General features: G+C 42.6%; 1 protein-coding gene across 1 annotated transcript in view; it reads right to left on the reverse strand.

Annotated features, from left to right (window-relative positions):
* The window catches only part of LOC146610801 (voltage-gated potassium channel subunit beta-2-like), a 235,400-nt gene extending 222,236 nt beyond the window's left edge, over window positions 1-13,164 (reverse strand). Inside the window, exons 1-3 of the mRNA XM_085343878.1 lie at window positions 13,114-13,164; window positions 11,232-11,569; window positions 5,056-5,099 (exon numbers count right to left, since the gene is read on the reverse strand). Of these exons, the coding sequence (XP_085200004.1) occupies window positions 5,056-5,099; window positions 11,232-11,569; window positions 13,114-13,164 (433 nt within the window). The remainder of the gene's footprint in view (window positions 1-5,055; window positions 5,100-11,231; window positions 11,570-13,113) is intronic.
* Between the last annotated feature and the right edge of the window lie 9,449 nt (window positions 13,165-22,613).

Here is a 22,613-nt window from a genome sequence, read left to right on the forward strand (position 1 = left end):
ATCCGCTCCTTGATTGTTATATGAGCAAGGTTACACTCTCTGTTGTTAACAAGAATCGCAAACCCCCTGGTCTGATCAGTGTGGAAGTCTTTCAAGGATAAGTTTTCATCAGGAGTATCCTGGTGCGTCCTTGATTAAGTGAAGCACATCAAGCTACACTCCTTATATTCCCTTTGACTCCATGCTAGCACTGTTAGCTCATCTATCTTGTTTGCTAGTGACAGAACGTTCCCCAATATAATAGATGGGAGACACAGCTTATACCTCCTTCTCTCTTTAGGCCACCACCGTCTCACTGTCTCCCTCTTCTGTCCTCCGCCCCTGCATCCACAGTATGTTTGTGCTCTCTCGTTTTCTTCGCTACCCTGTTTTACTCGGGCCGCCGAGCCCCTCATTCGGGCTAATGTAGTGACCTCCGGGGTTGCTTTTCAGCGTTTGCTTTTAGAGTTTCCATCGCTGTCTTACCCTAACGGTAACGAAGCACAGGGTTGAGGCGCCGGCTCAACCCCGCGAAACTGTCCGTCGCTCAGGAAGAGTTTGCAGCCATGGAGCGCCTTGGCATTGTACAGCGTTCGAACAGTGCATGGGCCTCTCCGCTTCACATAGTGCCCAAATCGGTCGCTCGGTGGCGGCCATGCGGAGATTTCCGGCGTTGAAATAATGCCACGGAGAATGACCGTTACCCCATCCCCCACATTCAGGATTTTTCGGCCAATCTCGCCGGAACCTCGATTTTTTTCTAAAATTGACTTGGTGCGGGGGTATCACCAGGTTTTGCGCATGCCATTTGGCCTGAAAGGTGCCACCCAGACCTTTCAGCGGCTGATGGACTCCGTTTTGCGCGGGCTGCCGTTCGTTTTTGTTTACCTGGATGATATATTGATGTTGCCCATTTGGGTTGCCTTGTTGGAGCAGCTGGTTTCAGGTCTCTGGCAACCGCTGGCCTTTTTCAGTCGTACGCTCCGGGATGCCGAACGCAAGTACAGTGTTTTTGACAGGGAGTTGCTGGCCCTGCACCTCGCAACACAACATTTTTGTTTTTTCCTCGAGGGTCGCAACTTTACTGCGTACGTTGACCACAAACCTTTGACTTTTGCCATGTCCAAGGTCTCTGACCCATGGAGCGCACGTCAGCAGTGCCAGTTGGTGGCCATTTCAGAGTTTACCACAAACATTCAGCATGTGACTGGTAAGTCCAATCCAGTCGCTGACTGTCTCCCACGCGTGTTGGTTTCTCTGGTGTATGTCGGCATCGACTACGCTGCCATGTCCGCTGAACAACGTGCTGACCCGGACATCCTTGCCCTTCAGTCAACGAAAACGGGCCTCTTGCTGGAGGACACCTCTGTGTGGGACGGCGGTCCACACCTGCTTTGCGATGTCTCCACCAGCCGCCCCCGCTCGGTGGTTCCCCTTTCATGGCGTTGTCGTGTTTTTGACTCGGTGCACGCCCTCTCTCATCCCAGCGTCCGGGCCTCGGTCAAGCTGGTCAGCGCCAGGTTCGTTTGGCCGGGCCTTCGCAAAATGGTGAAATAATGGCCGGCAGCTTGTATCCCATCCCAACACTCGAAAATCAACCGGCACACGCAGGCACCCCTCGAACTATTCCGTGTCCCCGGTAGGCGTTTCGATCACGTTCATGTGGACCTGGTTGGTCCCTTGCTGCAGTCACAGGGTTTCACGCACCTTTTGACTGTGGTGGACCGCACGACCAGGTGGCCGGAGGCGGTACCCCTGTGTCCACGACAGCGGTGACAGTGGCCAGAGCATTTTTGTCAACGTGGGTTTCGCGTTTCGGTCCCCCTGCTGACATTACCTCAGACAGGGCCCCCCAGTTTGTTTCTGAGCTTTGGTCTGCCATGGCTGATGGCCTGGGGGTCAAGGTCCACCGCACCACAGCATACCACCCGCAAGCTAACGGGAAGGCCGTGCTCTGGGCTTCCTTAACAGGTGGCGACTGGGTCGACCGTCTTCCGTGGGTTTTACTGGGATTGAGTAGTGCGGTTAAAGAAGACCTCGGGGTCTCCCTCGGCCAGCCCCTCCGGGTCCCCGGGAAATTCTTACCTGAGAGTAGTGATGGTAAATTTGATTCTTTTTACTGAATCGAGTATTAATGAGTCACTCACCAAAGTGAATCAGATTTTTGAGTCATTTGATTCACTGAGTCAGTTGACCAGAGAGTGCCAAAATTTTACATTTTCACTCAAACTTAATTTGTTTCGCTTTTCATGTAAATCCCACTGCTAAGATGAATGATTAAAAAAAAAACCAAAACTATTTTATAGAGAAAAAAGAGCAAAAACATTTCTAAAATTAAGCAACTTCTACGTCTGTGAAGGTTCTCAGTCATCCAGGTCATCGTAGTCAAAGGAGCTTGCAAAGAAAAGCGTCCAGACGCTTTCCTTTGCAAGCTCCTTTGACATTAAGCAACTTCCTATCAAAATTGCTTAATAAACATTTATTTTGTTTATTTGTATTTTATTAGTATTTTCCTTAAGTGTGTCAAATATATATTTTCTCATCTAAATGTCCACTGCGCTGTGAGCCAGGGGGCGGTAATGCGCCTTAACATTGTTTGCCAACCAAGAAGAATAAGAAGCTGTGAGCCAGGAGGGAGGGGGTGAGTGAGTGATTCGTTCGCTCGCTCTATGATTCAGCACAGGAGGGAGGGGGTGAGTGAGTGATTTGTTCGCTCGCTCTTTGATTCAGCACAGGAGGGAGGGGGTTAGTGAGTGAGTGAGTGAGTGAGTGATTCGTTCGCTCGCTCTTTGATTCAACACAGGAGGGAGGGGGTGAGCGCGTCCTGAGTGATTCGCTTATGCTTACGATTCAGCACAGGAAGCGAGGGGGTGAGTAGCTCAAATGTGTTGTTAGCATGTTAGCAGCGCGATGCTACTCTGAACCGAGGAGCTATTTTCTTGATGTGAGCTTCTACTCAGGGTTTTTTCTTCCAGTTCAGAGCAGAAATGCTTTTGTTACGAAACTGGCTGTTGTTTTTCCCCCACAATTTTAATTATAAGCTAGATATATTTCTACTAATGGAATTAGTTTGCTAACAGCAACAGGGATGAGTCAGTGAGTCAGTTGGGCTTGTGAATCATGATTCACGAGTCAGTAAAGTGATTCTCAAGTATTGAACGATTCGTTCACGAATCGAACATCACTACATGAGAGCCCCCCCCCCGTGTTTCGATACCTCTATGTTGCCTTTTCGCCCCCCAAGACACTCATTTCCTGTTCCTGGTCCTGTGCACCACTGCCTGCCTGACACTTTTGTTCCGAGGTCGTTGGACTCTGCTCGTTTCGTTTTCGTCAGGCATGATGCCCATAGGACTGTGTCCACCATATGACGGGCCACACAGCGTTCTTAAACTGGGCGAAAAACATTTCTTTTTGGACTTTGGCGGTTGGCAGGAGGGTGTCTCTGTTGACAGACTTAAGCCTGCACATGTTATGCAAGATGATCAGGTGGTCCCGGCCCAGGACCAGACTGCTTCTTACTGAAACCTGGCTTCATGACACTGGAAATATAGAGCTGATTGAAGCATCACCCACCAATTACACTTTTGAACATTGCATCCATAAAAACAAGAGGGGCAATGTGATTTATAACAACAAATTTTTTTATTGTAAAACTTTGCTACTTGAAAATTATCTGAGTTTTAAATATTTAGTTATGTAGATTTAATAATTCTATTTCGTCGATTTATTCTATAACGTCAGTTTCTCCTGCTGTATTACTGCTTACTATATATCATCCTCCCAGACTGAGACACGGCTTCCTGGAAGAAATTGGTGAGCTATTTTTCTCTTTTCATAAATATTTTATTCATCTGTCAAAAACAAATACAAATTGATTTGTCAATAAGCATCATATCAATGACAGCAAAGCTGAATTTATTCATCAGTGAGTTTTCAAAGTGTACACTACTGTAATTATGTGATGAAATGATGGACACATTCTGTAGTACCATTTATCAAATGATTGACCACATTGCCCCTGTCAAAACTATTAATGAATGTGGTTCATCAAAAGCACCCTAGAGAAACAATGTAAAGGTAAACGTGGTAAACAGACACTGCTGGAGATCCTACAGAATGATGCAATAATCATCATCATCATCATCATAAATTAATAAAAAAAAGAAATAATGCACTTTACTTCTCCAACAATGGAATCAAATCAGCCAGACAATCCTACATCTCCCAATTGATCAATAAAATCCAGTCTATTCCATTTTTTTGTCTTCATCCACTGATAAACTGTTTAATGCCTCCAAAAACATACCAACTGAATTTCTTTCAACAAATAGGTGTGATGAATTGGTGTCTTGTGTAATATCTTAGCCTCTCATAGTAATCTATCTAGCACTCCCTCACATAATGATCTAATTACTGCCACAGGCTCAATGCTCACATTCTAACCTGTAAATCCTAAAGAAGCAGTCATTCATCAAGTCTTATACCTCTTTACTCAACCCCATCCCCATCTGTATTTCACTGTTTTAAAAATAATTTCAACAGCTCAACAGTTTTTATTTTTCAATTCGCAATTTTAGTTCTGCACAAATGAAAAATTCAATCAGTTGTGTCAGTCCTCGGTCCATTACATTACACAGTATTACTTATCACTTTCCTCTGATGATAAAAAATCCATCCACAAATTAATAAGCTGCACTAATGACATCAACTGCTGGATGTCTCAACACTTCTTAAAAGTAAGTAGATACAAGATAGAGACGAGACAAAACTTCTACAGTACTTGTTGTTGATCCAAAAAGTCAGAGAAAGAATATCTGTTCATATTTATCACATCAATAAGGTTACCAGAGCTGCTAAAATGTGCTAGCATTACTACAGCCATAGTTTATAAATTGAAAATGGACATACTGAACCGTCATAATTAACATGGTAAAACATTTCTTTTAAAATGATTCACATTTTTATGACTTATCACACAGTATCAAGGGAATACCGGGTATTTTGTCATTTTAAAGAAAACTGAATACAGAATACACCTTAAATTTGTATATGTTCCATATATACCATACTTACCTAATCCAAGGCAGGATACTCTGAGCCCTGATTTACCAAGATTTCTGTTAACAAAGAAGAAATAATAAGCAGTAGGAATAGATTTATTTACCATAAAAACTGTAACAAAATACATACATGAACACTTTGAAACTCAAGATTCAAGATAGATTCAAGATTCTTTATTTGTCACATGCATAGTTATACAAGTACAACATGCAGTGAAATGTATCCTGACACACTCCTCGACTGTGCAAAAGGGGAGAGAAGAACATTATATACATTAAGTGAATATATACATGGGGGGCACTATGTGCAGTAAGTGGCATTGAGTGCAGCAAGTGGGTGAATTATGTACATTAAATGAATTAAATAAAATAGACAATCTGAACTATTTAAATTAAAAATATGAAATGTACATTGTGCCTGTAGGTGTCTAGAAGAGAGTCTCAGTCACTTATGGATGCTGTAAGAGGGCGTGTGTGTGTGTGTGTGTGTGTGTGTGTGTGTGTGTGTGTGTGTGTGTGTGTGTGTGTGTGTGTGATAGAAGCTCAAGAGGAGCTTGAACTTCTATCTCAAGCTTCTAACTTGAGCTTCCTATCTCTTGAACTCTTTTAATTACAGGAAATGTCTGTTGAATTTCCATTATTTTAAAGTGTTATTTTAAAAGTTCCCAAAGAAGCAAAAATACTGAGAATACAGAAAAGGCAGCATCTGTTACCTTAGAACAGGGTATGAAGCTGTCCAGTTGGATACTGTCTGAGCTGTGCCAATATGCTCTGTCACAGTTTCACTCATGTTAAATGAGCAACTTATTCTATTGAAAGCATGAGAGTGGTGATCACTGACCAAGTGCATGAGGAAAAAAATGTATATTTTATGTATATAAAAAAAGTTTGGTAACATTTCCTATTACAGCTCAATAATAAAGTGGCAATAGTACACACACACACACACACACACACACACACACACACACACACACACACACACAATGCACAAGAATGTCATAATCTGGTAGTTTCTAAATTATTACCACTCAATTACCTGGTAGTTTCTGTGTAATAAGTGGAAAACAGAGCTGCAAAATGCAAAACTGACGGTTTCTATTTAATAACATATTAATATTTATTAGAGATGGACCGATCCGATATTACGTATCGGTATTGGTCCGATACTGACCTAAATTACTGGATCGGATATCGGAGAAAAATAAAAAATGTAATCCGATCCATTAAATATCACGAAAGCTCCTCACAAAACTTGCAACACGCCGTAACTCGCCTCAGAACGTTAGCACGTCGGAGCAGTATGCATCACGTGATAGAGCGGCTGTGGCATGCGGGACCTGTCGGTGGTCTGGATAGCATGTGGAGCTTCGCTAGCAACCCGGCATTTCATCTCCGACAAAGTTATCCCAAGAGAAGTAAAGCAAGTGTGTAAGTCCATCTCTGAATGTTTGTAAAGCATTCCTGCGTTAAGCTTAACAAACGATATATGGAGCGACTGCCTCTTCTTGCTGCTACTTCAATCATGAAATTGCTTAATGATCAGCTGATCGGCTTTTCTGTTGCGAGTCCGTCTGTCTTGTTTGTTTTTGGCCCACTTTGCACCAGAAAGAGGAAACCAGCGGATAAACAACAGCAGCACATTTAAGCTGTTGTTAGAATTTGTTTAATATTACTTTCTACACCAGGATCTTTTTCTACGTAGCTGACGCTGGTAACTGTGCAGGGGCGGATCTAAACTGTGTATCTGCGGATACACAGTTTAGCCAGGGGGGCCGATAGGGCATTAACAGGGAAAAGGAGGCACAAAGACATACTTTTCTTTCTTATTCTCATTTAAAATGTCTAGCTTTTAATAAATAATTATCTGACACCCAAAGTTTTAATTTGATGCAAAATGAATAGAAGTCCATTACTGTATATAGTAACTATTAAGTCTAATATATATACCCTAGTAAGCTATAGTACTTTTTCCTTTGGGAAGGTACCATCTGTGCAGTCTGCAATTTTGTTGAAGAAAGATGTTGAATCTATTTAATATTTTAATATATTGAAAAATAATTTATTTCTGTGCATTTTTTTCCACACTGCATCAAATTAAGGTTGATTACGTCGATTAAGCATCATGAGGTAGAGGGTGGTTCCCTATTTTTTATTTATTTATTTTTGTTGTTGCTGGGAGTTGGAACCCTATTAGTTAGGTTGCTTAATATTTACGCTAAGTACTCTTTAAAATACCAGAATAGGGAAGATGGTGTAGGTTTAAGTTTATTAGATTGATCAGTATTGCTGAACTATGAAATATTTTTTTTTGCATACAGGTATAACAGAATAGCTTTAGTGTAGTTGTTGTTTTAAACTTGAGTATGAACTTATACAAAATGCAGCAAGATATTTTAAAAAACAGTTTTGTTGATTCAAACACACTATATCGGATTCATATTGGTATCGGCAGATATCCAAATTTATGATATCGGTATCGGACATAAAAAAGTGGTATCGTGCCATCTCTAATATTTATTGAAGCAACCTAAAAAGTGTGCATTATTACCTATAAAAAACCTGTGGTAGTTTCTCTTTAATCAGCATAGTTGGAAACAGCCTGCAAAGAGCCGGCTGCCAGTAATTGGCAGTAGGGGTGGGTTTAGAAAATCAGTTTTCCAATTCAAATCGATTTTAGCTTAAATAACGCAATATTGATTAATTAAATCCTTTCTATGATAAGACACAACGATGATGATGTGAATTATTTTATTTATCAGTTTTAAGGGGAAAGAGGTGCATTTGTCATTTGTTTCATTCATTTCAAGCTTTTGTTGTTTTATGCCAGTAGTGTGGCTTAATATTGAAATGCACTGGTGGAAAACGAGCTATTTGAGGGAATGAGCAGTTCTGGTGAAATTGAGTTACAAAAAGAGTGGAGAACATATGCTTGTGTTGTATGAATAAATTCTGGCAAGACTGACCAGGCAAATGACAGCATGTCTCCTGTGTTCACTTTCTCTCTTGTTTTACAGGATTGTATTCTGGCTGACGCCTACCATAGTGGGGCCAGTAACACTTGCTAGCACCTGGCACAATGCTATTATGTGCTGGATTGTCTCAGAGGCATCTTTACACAGCCTGCACTTGGGCTCTTGTCTGGTGCTGTAGACCCCATTCTCAATGGATCTTGTGTTGCCATGATTAGCGCCTCTGTGCTGCTGAGGTCAGCTGCCATCTTCCTAGTGGATTCATGGATGTTTGTTGTCTCAGTCTGGACCGTGGTACTGACACTGACTAGTCCTGGTCTCCTTTCTTCCACTTAGCGTACAGTCTCAGGGTGGTGGACTTGGGGTGAAACCCTCCATGCATGGTCAGGAGCTTCCTTGTCTTGATGTCAGTGGCTTCCATCTCCTCACCAGCTTATTATCCCAACAGGGTACCTGGTCACAGGCAGGGCGTAGGTGTTGATAGCCCGGATCTCTTTCGTTTCATTCAGCTTACTCCTCAGGACTTGTCTAAGTATGTGCCGGTACTCGGTGGCTGCAGTTTTCCTAGCGGCCTCCTAATGGTTCCCATTTGCCTGTGTGATTCCCAGATACTTGTAACTGTCCTCAGTGTATGCAATGTTGCTTCTAGTAGTTCGATCCCCTCAGTTCTGACTACCTTCCCTCTCTCGTTACCATCTGACTACACTTCTCCAGTCCGAATGACATTCCAATGTCATTGCTGTAGATCTTTGTGGTGTGGATCAGTGAATCAATGTCTCATTTACTCTTGGCATACAGCTTGATGTCATCCATGTACAGGAGACAATGACAATTGGTCCATTCCGTATGTCTGTGAAGGTTCTCAGTCATCCAGGTCATAGTAGTCTAAGGAGCTTGGAAAGAAAAGCGTCTGGACTTCTTTAAGTTGCTTGAAGACATTTCACCTCTCATCTGGGAAGCTTCTTCAGTTCTAGGGTCAAATGGTGGAGAGTCCCAGGTGAGCTCATTGTGAAACCTAGCCCAGGATGCCTTAACGCCCACTCACATCCTGGGCCATCTGACCTCAGGAAATCACATGATAGGGTGGGGCTAGGTTTGACAATGAGCTTACCTGAAACCTTGGCTGATTGTGACCTACACCCATTTTCACACCTTGGCTCATGTGATTAGGTAGAGGATCATTAGGGGGTCCATTGTCCCTCTTGGTGGGTTACTCCCACAGAGCTTAAATCTGGGACTCTCCACCATTTGACCTTAGAACTGAAGAAGCTTCTCGGATGAGAGGTGAAACGTCTTCAAGCAACTTAAACAAGTCCAGACGCTTTTCTTTGCAAGCTCCTTAGGTCCATTCCGTACTTGGTATTTGTAGCCTGTTTTGGAAAGGATCTCACTGAGGGGGTTCAGGCCTATGTAGAACAACAGTGGAAACAGAGCATCTCCTTAGTAGATCCCTCGCTTGATGCTATCTTGTGATATTGGGTTGAACTTAGCCTCCAGTGTTCTATACCACATCCCCATCGAGTTCCTGATTAAGGCTCTTAAGGTTCTATTGATCTTGTACAGATTGAGGCATTCCAGGATTCAGGTGTGGGGCATCAAGTCATAGGGCTTCTTGTAGTCTCAGGTGTAGCTGGTGTTTGCTTCACTGGTATTCCTACAAATTCCTTTCTGTGCTCCGCTCATGTATTTGGCCATGTGCCTGTTAATCTTAGCTGCTATGATGCCTGACAGGAGCTTCCATGTGGTACTGAGGCAGGTTATTGGCCGGTAGTTAGATGGGACTAGTCTCTCTGGGGATCCTTGAGGATCAGGACTGTCCAGCCTTTGGTTAGCCATTCTCGCTGTCTCTCATTGACTAACAGTGGGTTCATTTGTCCTGCCAGATGCTCATGGATTGCAGTCAGCTTCTTCAGCCAGTAGGCATGAATCATGTTGGGGCCTGGTGCTGACCAACTCATGCTATGAGACCCTCTCTTGGATATCTGCCACTGTGATGGTTACTGGACCCTGTTCGGGGAGGTTGCTGTTGTCTGCTCTTAGGTCCTCTAGCCACTGAGCATTGCCAATATGGATTGGGTCCTTCTCCCATATGCTGTTCCAGTATTGCTCAGTATCCAGCCTTGGTGGTGCTGTTCTCATGTTGTCAGCTTATTTAATTCATTTCAATTCAATTTTAATTGTACAGCACCAAATCATAACAACAGTTGCCTCAAGGCGCTTTTATGGTGAGGTAGGCCCTACAATAATGCATGCAGAGAAAAAAACAACAATTAAATGACCCCCTATCAGCAAGCACATTGGCGAGAGTGGGAAGGAAATACTCCCTTTTAACAAGAAGAAACCTCCGACAGAACCAGGCTCAGGGAGAGGCAGCCATCTGCCGTGACCGGTTGGGGTGAGAGAAGGAAGACAGGATAAAAGACATGCTGTGGAAGAGAGCCATCCAAGTACACCTTGGATGGTTCTGTGGAGAACAGCTGGTTTATTCTCCTGCCTTCTCTTTCTCAGGTATACCTATTCAAGCGGCTAGCCAAGTTGTGAGTCTTTGTTTGGCATATAAAACATATACACAAAACACACTTTAGTGAGTGAAAATTTTGGAACATATAATGAAAAATATATAGTAATGATATTAGAAAGGAACTTGTGAAATCCTCTACTATGATGCAGGTACTATATGTTCTCGTATACAAAGTTTTTATTAGAAAAGGTTTATCCCCTAATGGGAAGTGGACAGCATCGGGTCAAAGAGTGTTGAGTGTGCACTTATTTTTTAGACAATGGATGGTTAACAACTTTAATATACATACATGTGAATACATGTTGCTATATAAACATACAAGGAGTTCCATATGTAAGCGCCTTGAGGCAACTGTTGTTGTGATTTAGCACTATATAAATAAAACTGAATTGAAATGAATTGGTATTTATCTTCTGTTTATATAGATAACATCTGGCGTCCCTATTTTCTTATTTTTCTCAACTTGATTAGGTATATCAATTTACCAACAGCAAGAATAGGCCAAATAATATTACAACATATGTGTACTTGTATGTAAAGTATACCTGCTCACCAAAACAGTTTACAATAATTGAATAATGTTAAACAACCTTTACAATAATCCGGTGATCAATAATAAGTTTATTGTCTACCTTTATAGTGGTAGTATAAGAAACTAACAGTATCTCTTCTAAATTATCTGTAAGTGTATCTTACCTGTAAATCATGCCAGTGGTGTAAGACACACTGTCCCTAAGTGAAATGTGGTTCATCCTAAGGAAGTCCTCGAGATTTTTGAGCTGAGCAGCTGCACGAACTTCTCTCAGGCGCTGATAATCTGCTACGTGGCGACTGCGCTGTTGCTTTTCTTCCTGCTCCATTGCTTGCTCTGACAACAAACAGCTTAGGCCACTGTGCACACTCTCACTCATTGATGACAGGGAAAGTATCTTGCCAGACACTCCAGTTCCACTGCTGATGCTACCGCTTCGATAAATTCCATTACTGTCTCGACCTCCAGGTGCCACCCCTCCACTGGTCCCAGGTTTGGGCATCTAGAAGTAAGAGGACAACTTTTTTAAAAATTAAACAAGAGTCCAAAAACCCTGTATTAAGTACATCATCATACATTTAGTAAACTGTAGCACACCCACATGCATATAAGTTTGTAATACAATCACAGCTTTTTTTTCTTGGTATCTACTCAATCTATGCTGCTTTCAATATTCAAGTGCTAAAACTGAATAATTCATGGGTGAGTGGGGATAAAGGTGTGTTGGATTTGAAAAAAAAAAGAAAGAAAGAAAAACCTATGTCAGCCAGTTTTTCTCAGTCAGTTTCATGCAGTGTTTCAAGTGTTGAAATATGGAGTTCAGAATGTGTGTATTAACTGTTGAGGTCAATAAATTTATATTTCTATTTTATTTATATAGCACCAAATCACAACAAAAGGCGTTTCAAGGCACTAATAACTGCCATTTTCCCAGAAAAATTCTCATATTATAAATGACTGGGGAAATTTACTATGTTTTGTAGGCAGATATATTTGTGGTTTCACTGGAATGGCACTGCACAAATAGACATTTGTGATCCATCGCTGAACAAAATTTAACCTACTGTAAGCTTGTTTTCTTCCATTTAGGTGTTAGCACTCTTTTTGCTTTTGCTTTTCTGTATCCAAACCCTGTTTCATTCAGCCCATTTCTTTTAGTTCCATCAAAAACACTGTCTACAGTTTTCCCCAATTATATTTCATTTATATTGCTGTGCAGTTTCTACTTTCAATTCGTCTTGCTTTCAATTTTCTGTCCAGTTTCACTCCTTCTTCAAAGTCTCTTCAGGTATCCTTTCACTCCACTCAAGCTGACTTCAAGCTAAAGCACTGGAGGGTTTTGTGACTGGCCTCCTTGCTGGCCCTCACAGCACTTCATAACCACCACTGGGCTCCCAGTTGCCCCCCTCAACTAGTTATCCTTTTTAATTAAAATTATGTTTCTGAGATTTTTATTTATATTTACACAGCACCCCACTCCCAAAATTGGGATTGCAGCTAAGATAATCATGTTGTTTTGTAAATGTGAAACCAAGAAACACAAAGACAAGCTGACAACAAACTGTTCGGCATATTCCTTGTGCTGCTGAGACTCCAGAGTGACCACGCCAAAAGAAGACACTATTCAAAAAAGATGTAACTCATAAATGAGGAGTGTTTTATCATGATATATTTCCAAGCTCTAGAAATCAAATTTTACTCAAAGAGAGGGTATCAAGCTTGCAACTGTTAACTTCATGAACCCACACAAAGTAAAATTTAGCTGTACAATACTTGAGTACAACTCAATCCAACCTTTACAATATACATACCATACAAATAAAAGAAACAGTATCATCTTTGCCCTCTCAATTTTTTAAAAACCTCTGACCTACATCAGAAAATCCTCAGTCACTCAATAATTTAAAAGCCTCTCTCCTCATGGTAATGATGATGGAACACGTAGAGGCTATTGTATTTTATTGTAGAGGCTACATAATGCAACATTGTGGAGCGTAAGTTTTTTTCTCTCCCTCTCATTATCAGTGTATCCAAAACAATACTTACCCGAGATGTTGGTGTTCGGCTGATATAGGGATTCTGGACTACGCTGCTCATGGTAGAGATTGTGATTAGCAGATATAGCAGTATGTTGTAGTCAGCCTAATGCTAGCAGTTTCTGGACTGCTTTAAAAGTAGTTACTGAACAAGTTAATATGGCTTATCTACTCCCTCCTACTTGGTCACGTGGCACACAGAGCCCTATAACCAAGCCTGTCTGCACTGCAGTGGGCAAAAAATAATCTCACAAGTAAATTATTTAATAGCACTAAAACAAGCATCTACACTAAAAGCTTGTGATTGCCTAACAGGAAAGCATACTAAGGCCCTGAAATTTTGCTTGTCTCTACAGTAATGTGTCTGGTTTTTTTAATTATTATTATTATTTTTTATTTTTTATTTTTTTTGTGTCCCGTTTGGATCTTTAGCCATCAGAATTGTTGTCTTAAGGCCAAGAAAGATGCCAAGCGGATTTATTTTACCAAGTGGATCATCATGGCCTTGCCATATTGGTCCATTTGATTGACCTTTATTATAATTATGAATTTATTTTATTTTCAGTTGCTACAAACGGGACAGACATGACTGGGGGATAGGACAGGGAGAAAGAATGAAAGAAAGAGAGGGAGAGAAAGAAAACCAAAGGGGAGAAGAGACGGTGAGAAGGGGGGGAAGAAAGAAAAAAAAACAAACACCTGGGTCACCTGTATGGAGAAAAAAAACAGAAGAGAAAGCAAACAACAAAGAGCAACATAATAAAAAAAAACGGCACCATCACAATAAACTAGCTAGCAGTAGATATCAGTAGATACTAAATAATAAACGATATTGTGCAGCACGCAAGATAGACAGCGCACAATGTGCTTTGAGGCAGCAGCCAAGAAAGCTGTAGTCCGCGTCTGTGAATACCCGTGTGTACACCTGTGTGCATACCTGTGTGGATCAGCATGCTTGCATTCCAAAGGTTTCTCCATGTAACGATCTGCTAGGGAGTGTGGGGAGCCACAGCCCCGTCATCCAGGGTATGAAGCAGGTATGGAGGAGATCAAAACTCCAGACATCCAGAGGCCCCCAGAACACAAGAGACCAAGGAAGACCAACAGAGGGGCAGCCGCGCCACTGTCCCAGTAAGAGCTGAGGAGAGTCCCAGATGAGGGCTCACTCAGCAGCCGCGGAGCAGAAGCCAGGGGGAGTTGCAGTGACGCGTCCGTGAGCTCCGCCGGCAGCCAGCTGTGCCTGAGTGACCGAGCCCCAGGCCGAGAGGCCGGGGGCACCCCACCTCCGAAGTGGCCCGAGCGAGCCCCAGGCTCCAGGCCCCGATAAGCGGCCGCCAAGGAGTGAGCCGGTGTGTACCCGGACGCCCACCCCCAGACACAAAGAACCACCAATGCACCGACACCTGAGGGAGTCCGCCACTGGCAGGGGAAGTGGTGGTGGGTGGAGATAGGCCTCCAAACCTTGGAGGGCCTGAGATGTCCCCAGAGAGGTGGCGTCTGATACCCAACCTGACATATAGACACAGACATACAGGCACACACAGACACAAACATCCATTCCCACCCTCATGCTCTCATATACACTTACTCCACACTCAACCAACGTGGAGACAGACATAAAGAGACGCTGTACACATGATCACACTCCCCAAGCGTACTCTACGAACCGGGTCTAGGTACCCTTGCCCCTGGAGGGGGGGACTGCACCCAGACCCAGGTGGTGTTACCCTTTTCCCTGCGGTGGGGAGAGGCAGACCGCCCCGACTCCGCAGCAGCAGGGAGGCCCCACACCCAGAGGACCGCAGTCGGACGGCCAACTCCTCCTAGCCCCCCCGCTCCAGCAGGCCGCAGAGAACGAGGGTGAGAGAAGACTCCAAACCTCCCTCCACCCGCTCATTGTAGTGTTGATGCATGTGTGTTCTAAGGTGCAATTAAAACCCAGGAGGGCATGGAGCTACCTGCCAGAGAGCAGCAGGTAAGCGCATAGTCCCTCCTGCTAGCCCTCAATGTCTACGTGTATTCAAAATTGAGAGGTGGGCAACGACGCCAGGGGTGAGGTGTACACCCTGACGGTAATTTGGACTCCGTGTATCGTGCCCACCCCCAAGATCCTATATGTATGTGTAATGAGAGTGTGAGTAATGTGAATGTCTAAGTTGTGGGATAAAATTGAGGCAGAGGCAGCCAGAAGGGGACAGAGGGGGGGGAACCTCCTCTGCACCCTGGTGACATACCCCTACTCCAAGGCCCTGCATGTGTGGGTGGTTGTGGTGGAGCGGGGAGAGGGAGGCAGCTGGAGATGGGGAGGGAAGGAAGGGAGGGGCAGGTGACCCCTCCCTGGGGCCAGCTCCCCCGCTGACCCCAGTAGGCACTCCCATACTCCGCGACCCGCCAGGGAAAGGGGGCCCAGGCCCATCCAGACCGGGGCCCAGCGCAGCAGCGCCCCCCAGCCCCACAGAGCCCGGGACAGTCCACCCAACCCCACCACAGAAAAAACTGCACCCACCCCACCATCCACTCAGCTTCCAGACTACATGAGACAATAGACGCCCAGGCTGAGATCTTCCTCCACCTCTCCTGTATCTCCTCCTCCAGCAGAGAGTTCCTGAGGAGAGGAAAGCTCCTGCAAGGTGTGACAATCTCCCCCACCAGTTGAAGAGTCCCCCAGGCGGCTCGATGCACCGGCGGCACCCAGCGCCAGGGATGGGCCCCCATGCACCCACCCGCCCACAACCCCGGCAACACACAAACCAGGACCCAAGGCCCCGAGGCCCGGCCAGGGCCCCAGCCCAGAGACGGAGCACCCCCAGAACCTCACGCCCATCCCGGACCCACCCAGGGGCAGACAGGCTACCAGGTCAGTAACCCACGTCCATCAGCACAGACCCTCCCCTAGCCCCGCTACACGCAGCCACGAGGAAACAGTCACCCGAGAGCCAAAAGAGCCCCCAACCGGACATGACCGCTACCCCGGGATGAGCCCCCCAAGGAAGATGCCTCCGGGGAACCCCTCGACGCCCTAAGCCTGTCCCTACCCCCACACCAATCACAACAGTGAAGGCGGGACCAAACTATGACCCCCCACCCCCACTAGGTGATGGAGCTGATCAAAGGAGCCCAGAGCAATTGATCTGATGTGGTGGCAGAGGCTGTATCAAGATTAATGCAATCTAATAGATAATTTCTATATTGGTTAGAATTAAGATTGTTTTTATTTTTCCAGTTCATGGGGACAGTTTTCTTGGCTATGCATAGGGCAGTGAAAACCATATGGGCTATATTCTTTTCTGAAGTGACATTATCTAAGCTGCCCAACAAACACACTAAGGGGGAAGTTGGAATGTTACATTTCAGACACTTTGATAAGTCCTCACATATCTCGCGCCAAAACTTCTGCACTGGTGGACAGAACCAAAGAGCGTGAATGTAATTGTCTGGTGTATTGCCTTGACAGTGTGAGCAGTTGTTGGAAGATGTAAAGCCCATCTTGAACATCCGATGACCTGTATAGTGCACTCTATGTAGTATTTTGTATTGTATTAATTGCAGACTGGGATTTTTAATCAATTTAAAGGTTTTTAAGCATACCTGAGACCAGAAGTTTTGGTCTAAGCTGACTGATAAATCTGCTTCCCACTTTGCAATAGGAAGGGATATTGATTCATCTAATTTAGAAAGTGTTCTGTATATTTTAGATAATAATTTGGGGGATTTAAGAGTAAGGAAATGTGCCGCACTTGGTGGTGTTTGTAATTCAACTTGACTGAGGTTAAATTTCCTTTTTACTATGGATTTAATTTGTTGATATTCTAAAAAATCTTTTCTTGTTGATCCCATATTGTGCAACTAGTCTGTCAAATGGAATAAATTCTGTTCCCTCTAATATATGTTCTAAGTATTTAATTCCTTTACAACTCCATTCTGGGAAATTAATCATATTATTGTTTTGTAATATGTCAGGGTTGTTCCAGATAGGTGTACGTTTGCATGGGATTAATGAAGACTCCGTCAATTTTAGAAACTCCCACCATGCTGTCAGAGAGAAGCTGATGTTGATACTTTTAAAGCATTCATATCTTTTGATGTTTGAGCTAATAAATGGTAGGTCTGAAATCTCTAGATCCTTGCATAGTGCCTGTTCAACATCTAGCCAAGGCTCATCTAAGAAGGTATGTTTTGACCATTCTGAGATGAACTGAAGCCTGTTGGCTAAGAAGTATTGGTGAAAATTAGGCAGATCTAATCCTCCTCTATCCTTGGTTCTTTGTAGCGTTTTTAAGCTGATACGCGGGGGTTTATCTTTCCAAAGGAATTTGGAAATATATGAATCCAGAGATCTGAACCAATCTTGTGATGGTTTGTTAGGGATCATCAAAAATAAGTAATTTATTTTTGGCAAGATCATCATTTTTATAGTGGCGACCCTTCCCATGAGTGATATGGGTAAAGATTTCCATCTAGTCAGATCGCCTTCTACTTTCTTTAGAAGTGGGATGTGGTTTAATTTAGTTAAGTCTGAGAGCTTAGGAGAAACATTAATACCTAAATATTTAATATTTCCGGATTGCAGTGGGGCAGAGGAAGAATTATGGAAGGAGCAGTTAATGGGGAGAACTGTAGATTTTGGCCAGTTAATTGAATAATCTGAAACTCTTGAAAACCAGTTTATTAGAGTAATTACCTCAGAGAGGTTGGTTTGTGTGTTTTGCAGAAAAAGCAACACATCATCCGCATAGAGACTGATTTTATGTTCTATGTTCTTACATTTTATGCCCTTAATTGTTGTAGCCTGTCTAAATGCTGCTGCTAGAGGTTCGATAAAAATTGCAAAAAGTGAAGGGGAGAGTGGGCATCCCTGTCTGGTGCCCCTCAGGAGACAGAAGCTGGAGGATGTCTGGTCATTTGTTCTGATACGAGCTGTTGGGGAATTGCATAATATTCTTATCCAGTTTATGAAAGAGTTTCCAAAACCAAATTTGTGTAAAGTTGCGAATAAAAATTTCCAGTTAACTCTGTCAAATGCTTTTTCTGCATCTAGAGATAATATTATGGTTTCGATGTTTTTAGTGTATGAGTAGTCTGTTAAATTAAGTAATCTACAAGTGTTTGTTGAGGAGTGCCGACCTTTTATGAAACCAGTTTGGTCAGGATGAATTAAGAGGGGGGTTATTTTCTCTAATCTCTTTGATAGAGCTTTGCAGATTATTTTAAGGTCTACATTTAAAAGAGAAATTGGACGATAGCTTGAGGGAAATAAAGGGTCTTTGCCTGGTTTTAGCAGGAGACTAATGTTGGCAGAATTCATATTTGGTGGTAGTCTGCCATTTTCCTCGATTTCCAGCAACATTCCGTGGAATACTGGTGCCAGAATTGTCCAGAATTCTTTGTAGAATTCTGCAGGGAAGCCGTCTGGACCTGGAGCCTTATTATTGGGCATACTTATCAGGGCTTCCTGGAGTTCACTTGGCGTCAGTGGCGAATCCAGTTCCATTGCTTGACTGTCTAGTAATTTTGGAAGAGTTACGTTGTCAAGAAACAGATCAATTTCATTTTTAGATGGGTTTATTTGTGGTGAGTATAAACTTTCATAGAAATCCCTAAAAATGTTGTTTATTCTTCCAGGGTCATATATTGTGTTCCCCGATAAATCTTTAGCAGCACATATAGTTGTTTTTTCTTTATTTATTTTTAACTGGTTAGCTAGAAATCGACCTGATTTGTTACTGTGTTCAAAATTCTGCAAGCGAAGTCTTTGTATAAGGAATTGTGTTTTTTAATTAATAGTTTCATTTAATTCTAGTTTTGTCTTGCGTATTTTGTTCAATGTTTCCTGATCTTGGTCGCACGCGTAAGCTTCTTCTAGTGATTTGATGGTTTTTTCTAATTCCTGAATATTTTTGTTTTCTTCTTTCTTTTTGTGTGATGAGAAAGAAATTATTTTACCTCTCATCACAGCTTTCCCTGCTTCCCATAGAACAGAAGTAGATATTCCGGGAGTTTCATTAAAGTCTAAATATGAAGTCCATTCCTTTTTAAAATATTTAATAAAGTCTTCATCTTTAAGCAATGATGTATTAAATCTCCAGTTTTTACTTGGCGTAGTATTATTCTTGTGCATTAGTGTTAAAGATACAGGAGCATGATCGCTGACAGCTATAGGATGAATCTATACCCACATTAAGGGCCACACTTTGGACCTAGTCTGCTGTTCTGGACTTACCCCCTCCATCTGTACAGCTGACGAACTGCTAATTTCGGACCATCTACTTCTCTCCTTTAATGTTCACATGACCCTCTCTGTAATTAACAATCCCCGTATTATCTCTTTCCGGAATATCAAGAATATAAATCTTGATATCCTTTCCTCTGCTTTTTCTAGCTGCTTGTCTTCTAACAACTTAGCTATTCAAGAGGACCTGGTACTTTTTTATAATCATAGCCTTAGTAGTATTCTAAATTCCCTGGCTCCACAAAAAACCAGAACTGTACTTTTTTCTCGCTCTGCACCCTGGTACACCCCTGAACTCCGGCTACTGAAAGCTAAAGGCCGACAGCTTGAACGTCTCTATAAGAAAACTGGCCTTACTATTCATAAGGATATGTTTAATAACCACGTTCTGTTTTACCAGGAATGTATTAGTCAAACCAAATCTGCTTATTACTCTGCTATTGTCTGCTCAAGTGAGAACTCTACCAAGACCCTTTTCTCACTATTCAACTCTTTTAACAGGCCACCTGATTCTCTCCCTGCTCATCTCTATTCATCTAACTTCTGTGATGCTCTAATGCTATTCTTTATTGATAAAATTCATAAAATACACTTAGACCTGGACCCTAATGCTCAATGTAGCTTCTCTGTCCTAACTTCTCCCCCTTCTCACTTCCTCTCTGTTTTTCAACTTCCATCCTTAGCTGATATTGCTGATCTCATCCATAAATCAAAGCCTTCTACCTGCCAGCTCGATCCTATCCCCACTGTCCTCGTCAAAGCCTGCTTACTCCCTCTCCTTCCCCTCATATCTGCTATTATTCACTCTTCACTCACCACTGGAACTGTTCCTGCTTCCTTCAAAGTTGCTGCTATTACCCCAATTCTGAAAAAAACTGGTCTAGATCCCAACAACTTTAATAATTTTGGTCCTATCTCCAATCTACCATTTCTCTCAAAAATCCTTGAAAAAATAGTTGCTTCACAAGTCCATCTTCACCTAACTGATAATAACCTTTACGAACAGTTCCAGTCTGGCTTTCGTCCTCTACATAGCACTGAAACTGCTCTTATAAAAATAACAAACGACCTTCTTATAGCAGCTGATTCTGGTCTCCTCTCCATCCTTATCCTTCTTGATCTGAGTGCAGCTTTTGACACCATCTCTCATCCCATTCTCCTTAGCAGATTAGCTTCTATTGGTCTCTCTCACACTCCACTAGCCTGGTTTAAATCATACCTATCTGACCGCACTCAGTTCATTCAATTAAAATCCTTCACTTCTCAGCTTTCTCCTTTATCCACTGGGGTGCCCCAGGGATCTGTCCTCGGGCCCCTTCTTTTCATCATCTACCTTCTTCCACTCGGACATATTTTTCGTAAATATAATATTCAGTTCCACTGCTACGCCGATGACACCCAGCTCTATCTCTCTACCAAACCTGACTCTACTCTTCCTCCACCCTCCCTCATCCTCTGTCTAGCTGAACTTAATTCTTGGTTCTCCTCCAACTTTCTTAAACTCAACAGCAATAAATCGGAACTTCTTCTGGTTGGCACTAAACGACTGCCATCCAGAATTAACAATTTCTCTCTCACCATCAATAACTCGCTGGTCCCTATCTCTCCCTCTGTGAAAAGCTTGGGTGTCATTCTCGATAGCACATTATCTTTTAACTCACATATCAATAATATTACACGTGCAGCATATTTCCAACTCCGTAACATTAATCGCCTCCGCCCCTTCCTCACACCTCACGCCACTGCCATTCTCATCCATAATCTTGTTATCTCTAGAATTGACTACTGCAACTCATTATTATTTGGCCTTACACAAAAATCTATCAACAAGCTCCAACGTGTCCAGAACTCTGCTGCCCGTATTATTACTAGGACTTCTTCTACCCACCACATCTCCCCAATCCTGAAGCAACTTCACTGGCTCCCGGTCAAATTTCGCATCCATTTTAAAATAATTCTGTATACATTCAAGGCTATTCATTCTCTCTCTCCACCGTACCTCTCTGACTTATTACAGATGAAGCTCCCATCCCGCTGCCTCAGATCTTCATCTTCTCTTTCTCTCTCTGTTCCCTCTGCTCGTCTGATCACAATGGGAGGGAGGGCCTTTAGCTGCTCTGCCCCTCGACTTTGGAATTCCCTATCCCCGGACCTCAGAAATATTAGTTCATTCTCTCTTTTTAAGTCCACCCTCAAAACTCATCTGTTTAAAATTGCCTATTCTTAAATTTCTGTATGTTTTAACTTTTATCTTCTATTTTTATCATTGTGTATATTTCCAGTTTTTATCTGTTGTACAGTGTCCTTGGGTGCTTTGAAAGGCGCTATTTAAATAAAATGTATTATTATTATTATTATTATTATTATTATTATTATTATTATCTCAGTGTCTGAAATGTCACTCAGCAGTGAGCTGCTGACCAGAAAATAATCCAGACGAGAGTAAGAGTGATGAACATGCGAGAAAAAAGTATATTCCTTACTGTTGGGGTGAAGGGAGCGCCATGCATCGCGAAGGCCAAAGTCGCTCATATACTGTTTGATTATATTTGTGGATTGCCAGTTGCGCTGAGTTCCTGTTGTGTTGAGCCTATCCATTTCTTCATTTAGTCCAAGGTTGAGGTCACCGCCAAGAATGAGTGTGCAATCGCGGTGTTCAGAGAGTGCACTAAAAAATCCGTGGAAGAATGAGGGTTCATCAACATTTGGAACATATATACTTACAATACATAGTTTTTTGTTCAATATTGATAGTTTAATAATTAGAAATCTACCCTCTGGATCTATAACTGTATCGAGTACTGTAAACTTAACATTTTTATGTATTAAAATTGCTACTCCCCGTTGTCTAGAATTATAACAGGCTGCAAACACGTTAGGAAACTCAGGTGTTTTAAGTTCGTTTAAACCTGTGACAGGTCTGTGAGTTTCTTGTAATAAAACAACATCTGCCTGTAGTTTTTTAAGCTGGTTAAATATCTTTAACCTCTTTCCTCTGGTGCCAGCTCCATTTACATTCCATGTAACAAACCTCAGCATGCCCATAATTGTGTGTGTATGTCTAATGATGTACGCTGGGTGTTTCGTTTAGACAGGTGGAGAGAATGTGGAAACATCCCTTGTTTGTAAATAGAAAGAGAGAGAGAGAAAAAAAGTGTGGTGAGAGGCTCCATAAGTCTGACTATGTGTGTGAATATTCACTAATATGAACAAGCGTGGCTTGTGTTATGTGTCCTGCAAGTCTGTGCGTGCTGTGAGGCTGTTGTGAATGTGCTGCCGTT

Source organism: Diplotaxodon limnothrissa, linkage group LG20 (assembly GCF_057381915.1).
Source record: "Diplotaxodon limnothrissa isolate DT_005_m linkage group LG20, D_limnothrissa_male_GT1.1, whole genome shotgun sequence".
NCBI lineage: Eukaryota > Metazoa > Chordata > Actinopteri > Cichliformes > Cichlidae > Diplotaxodon > Diplotaxodon limnothrissa.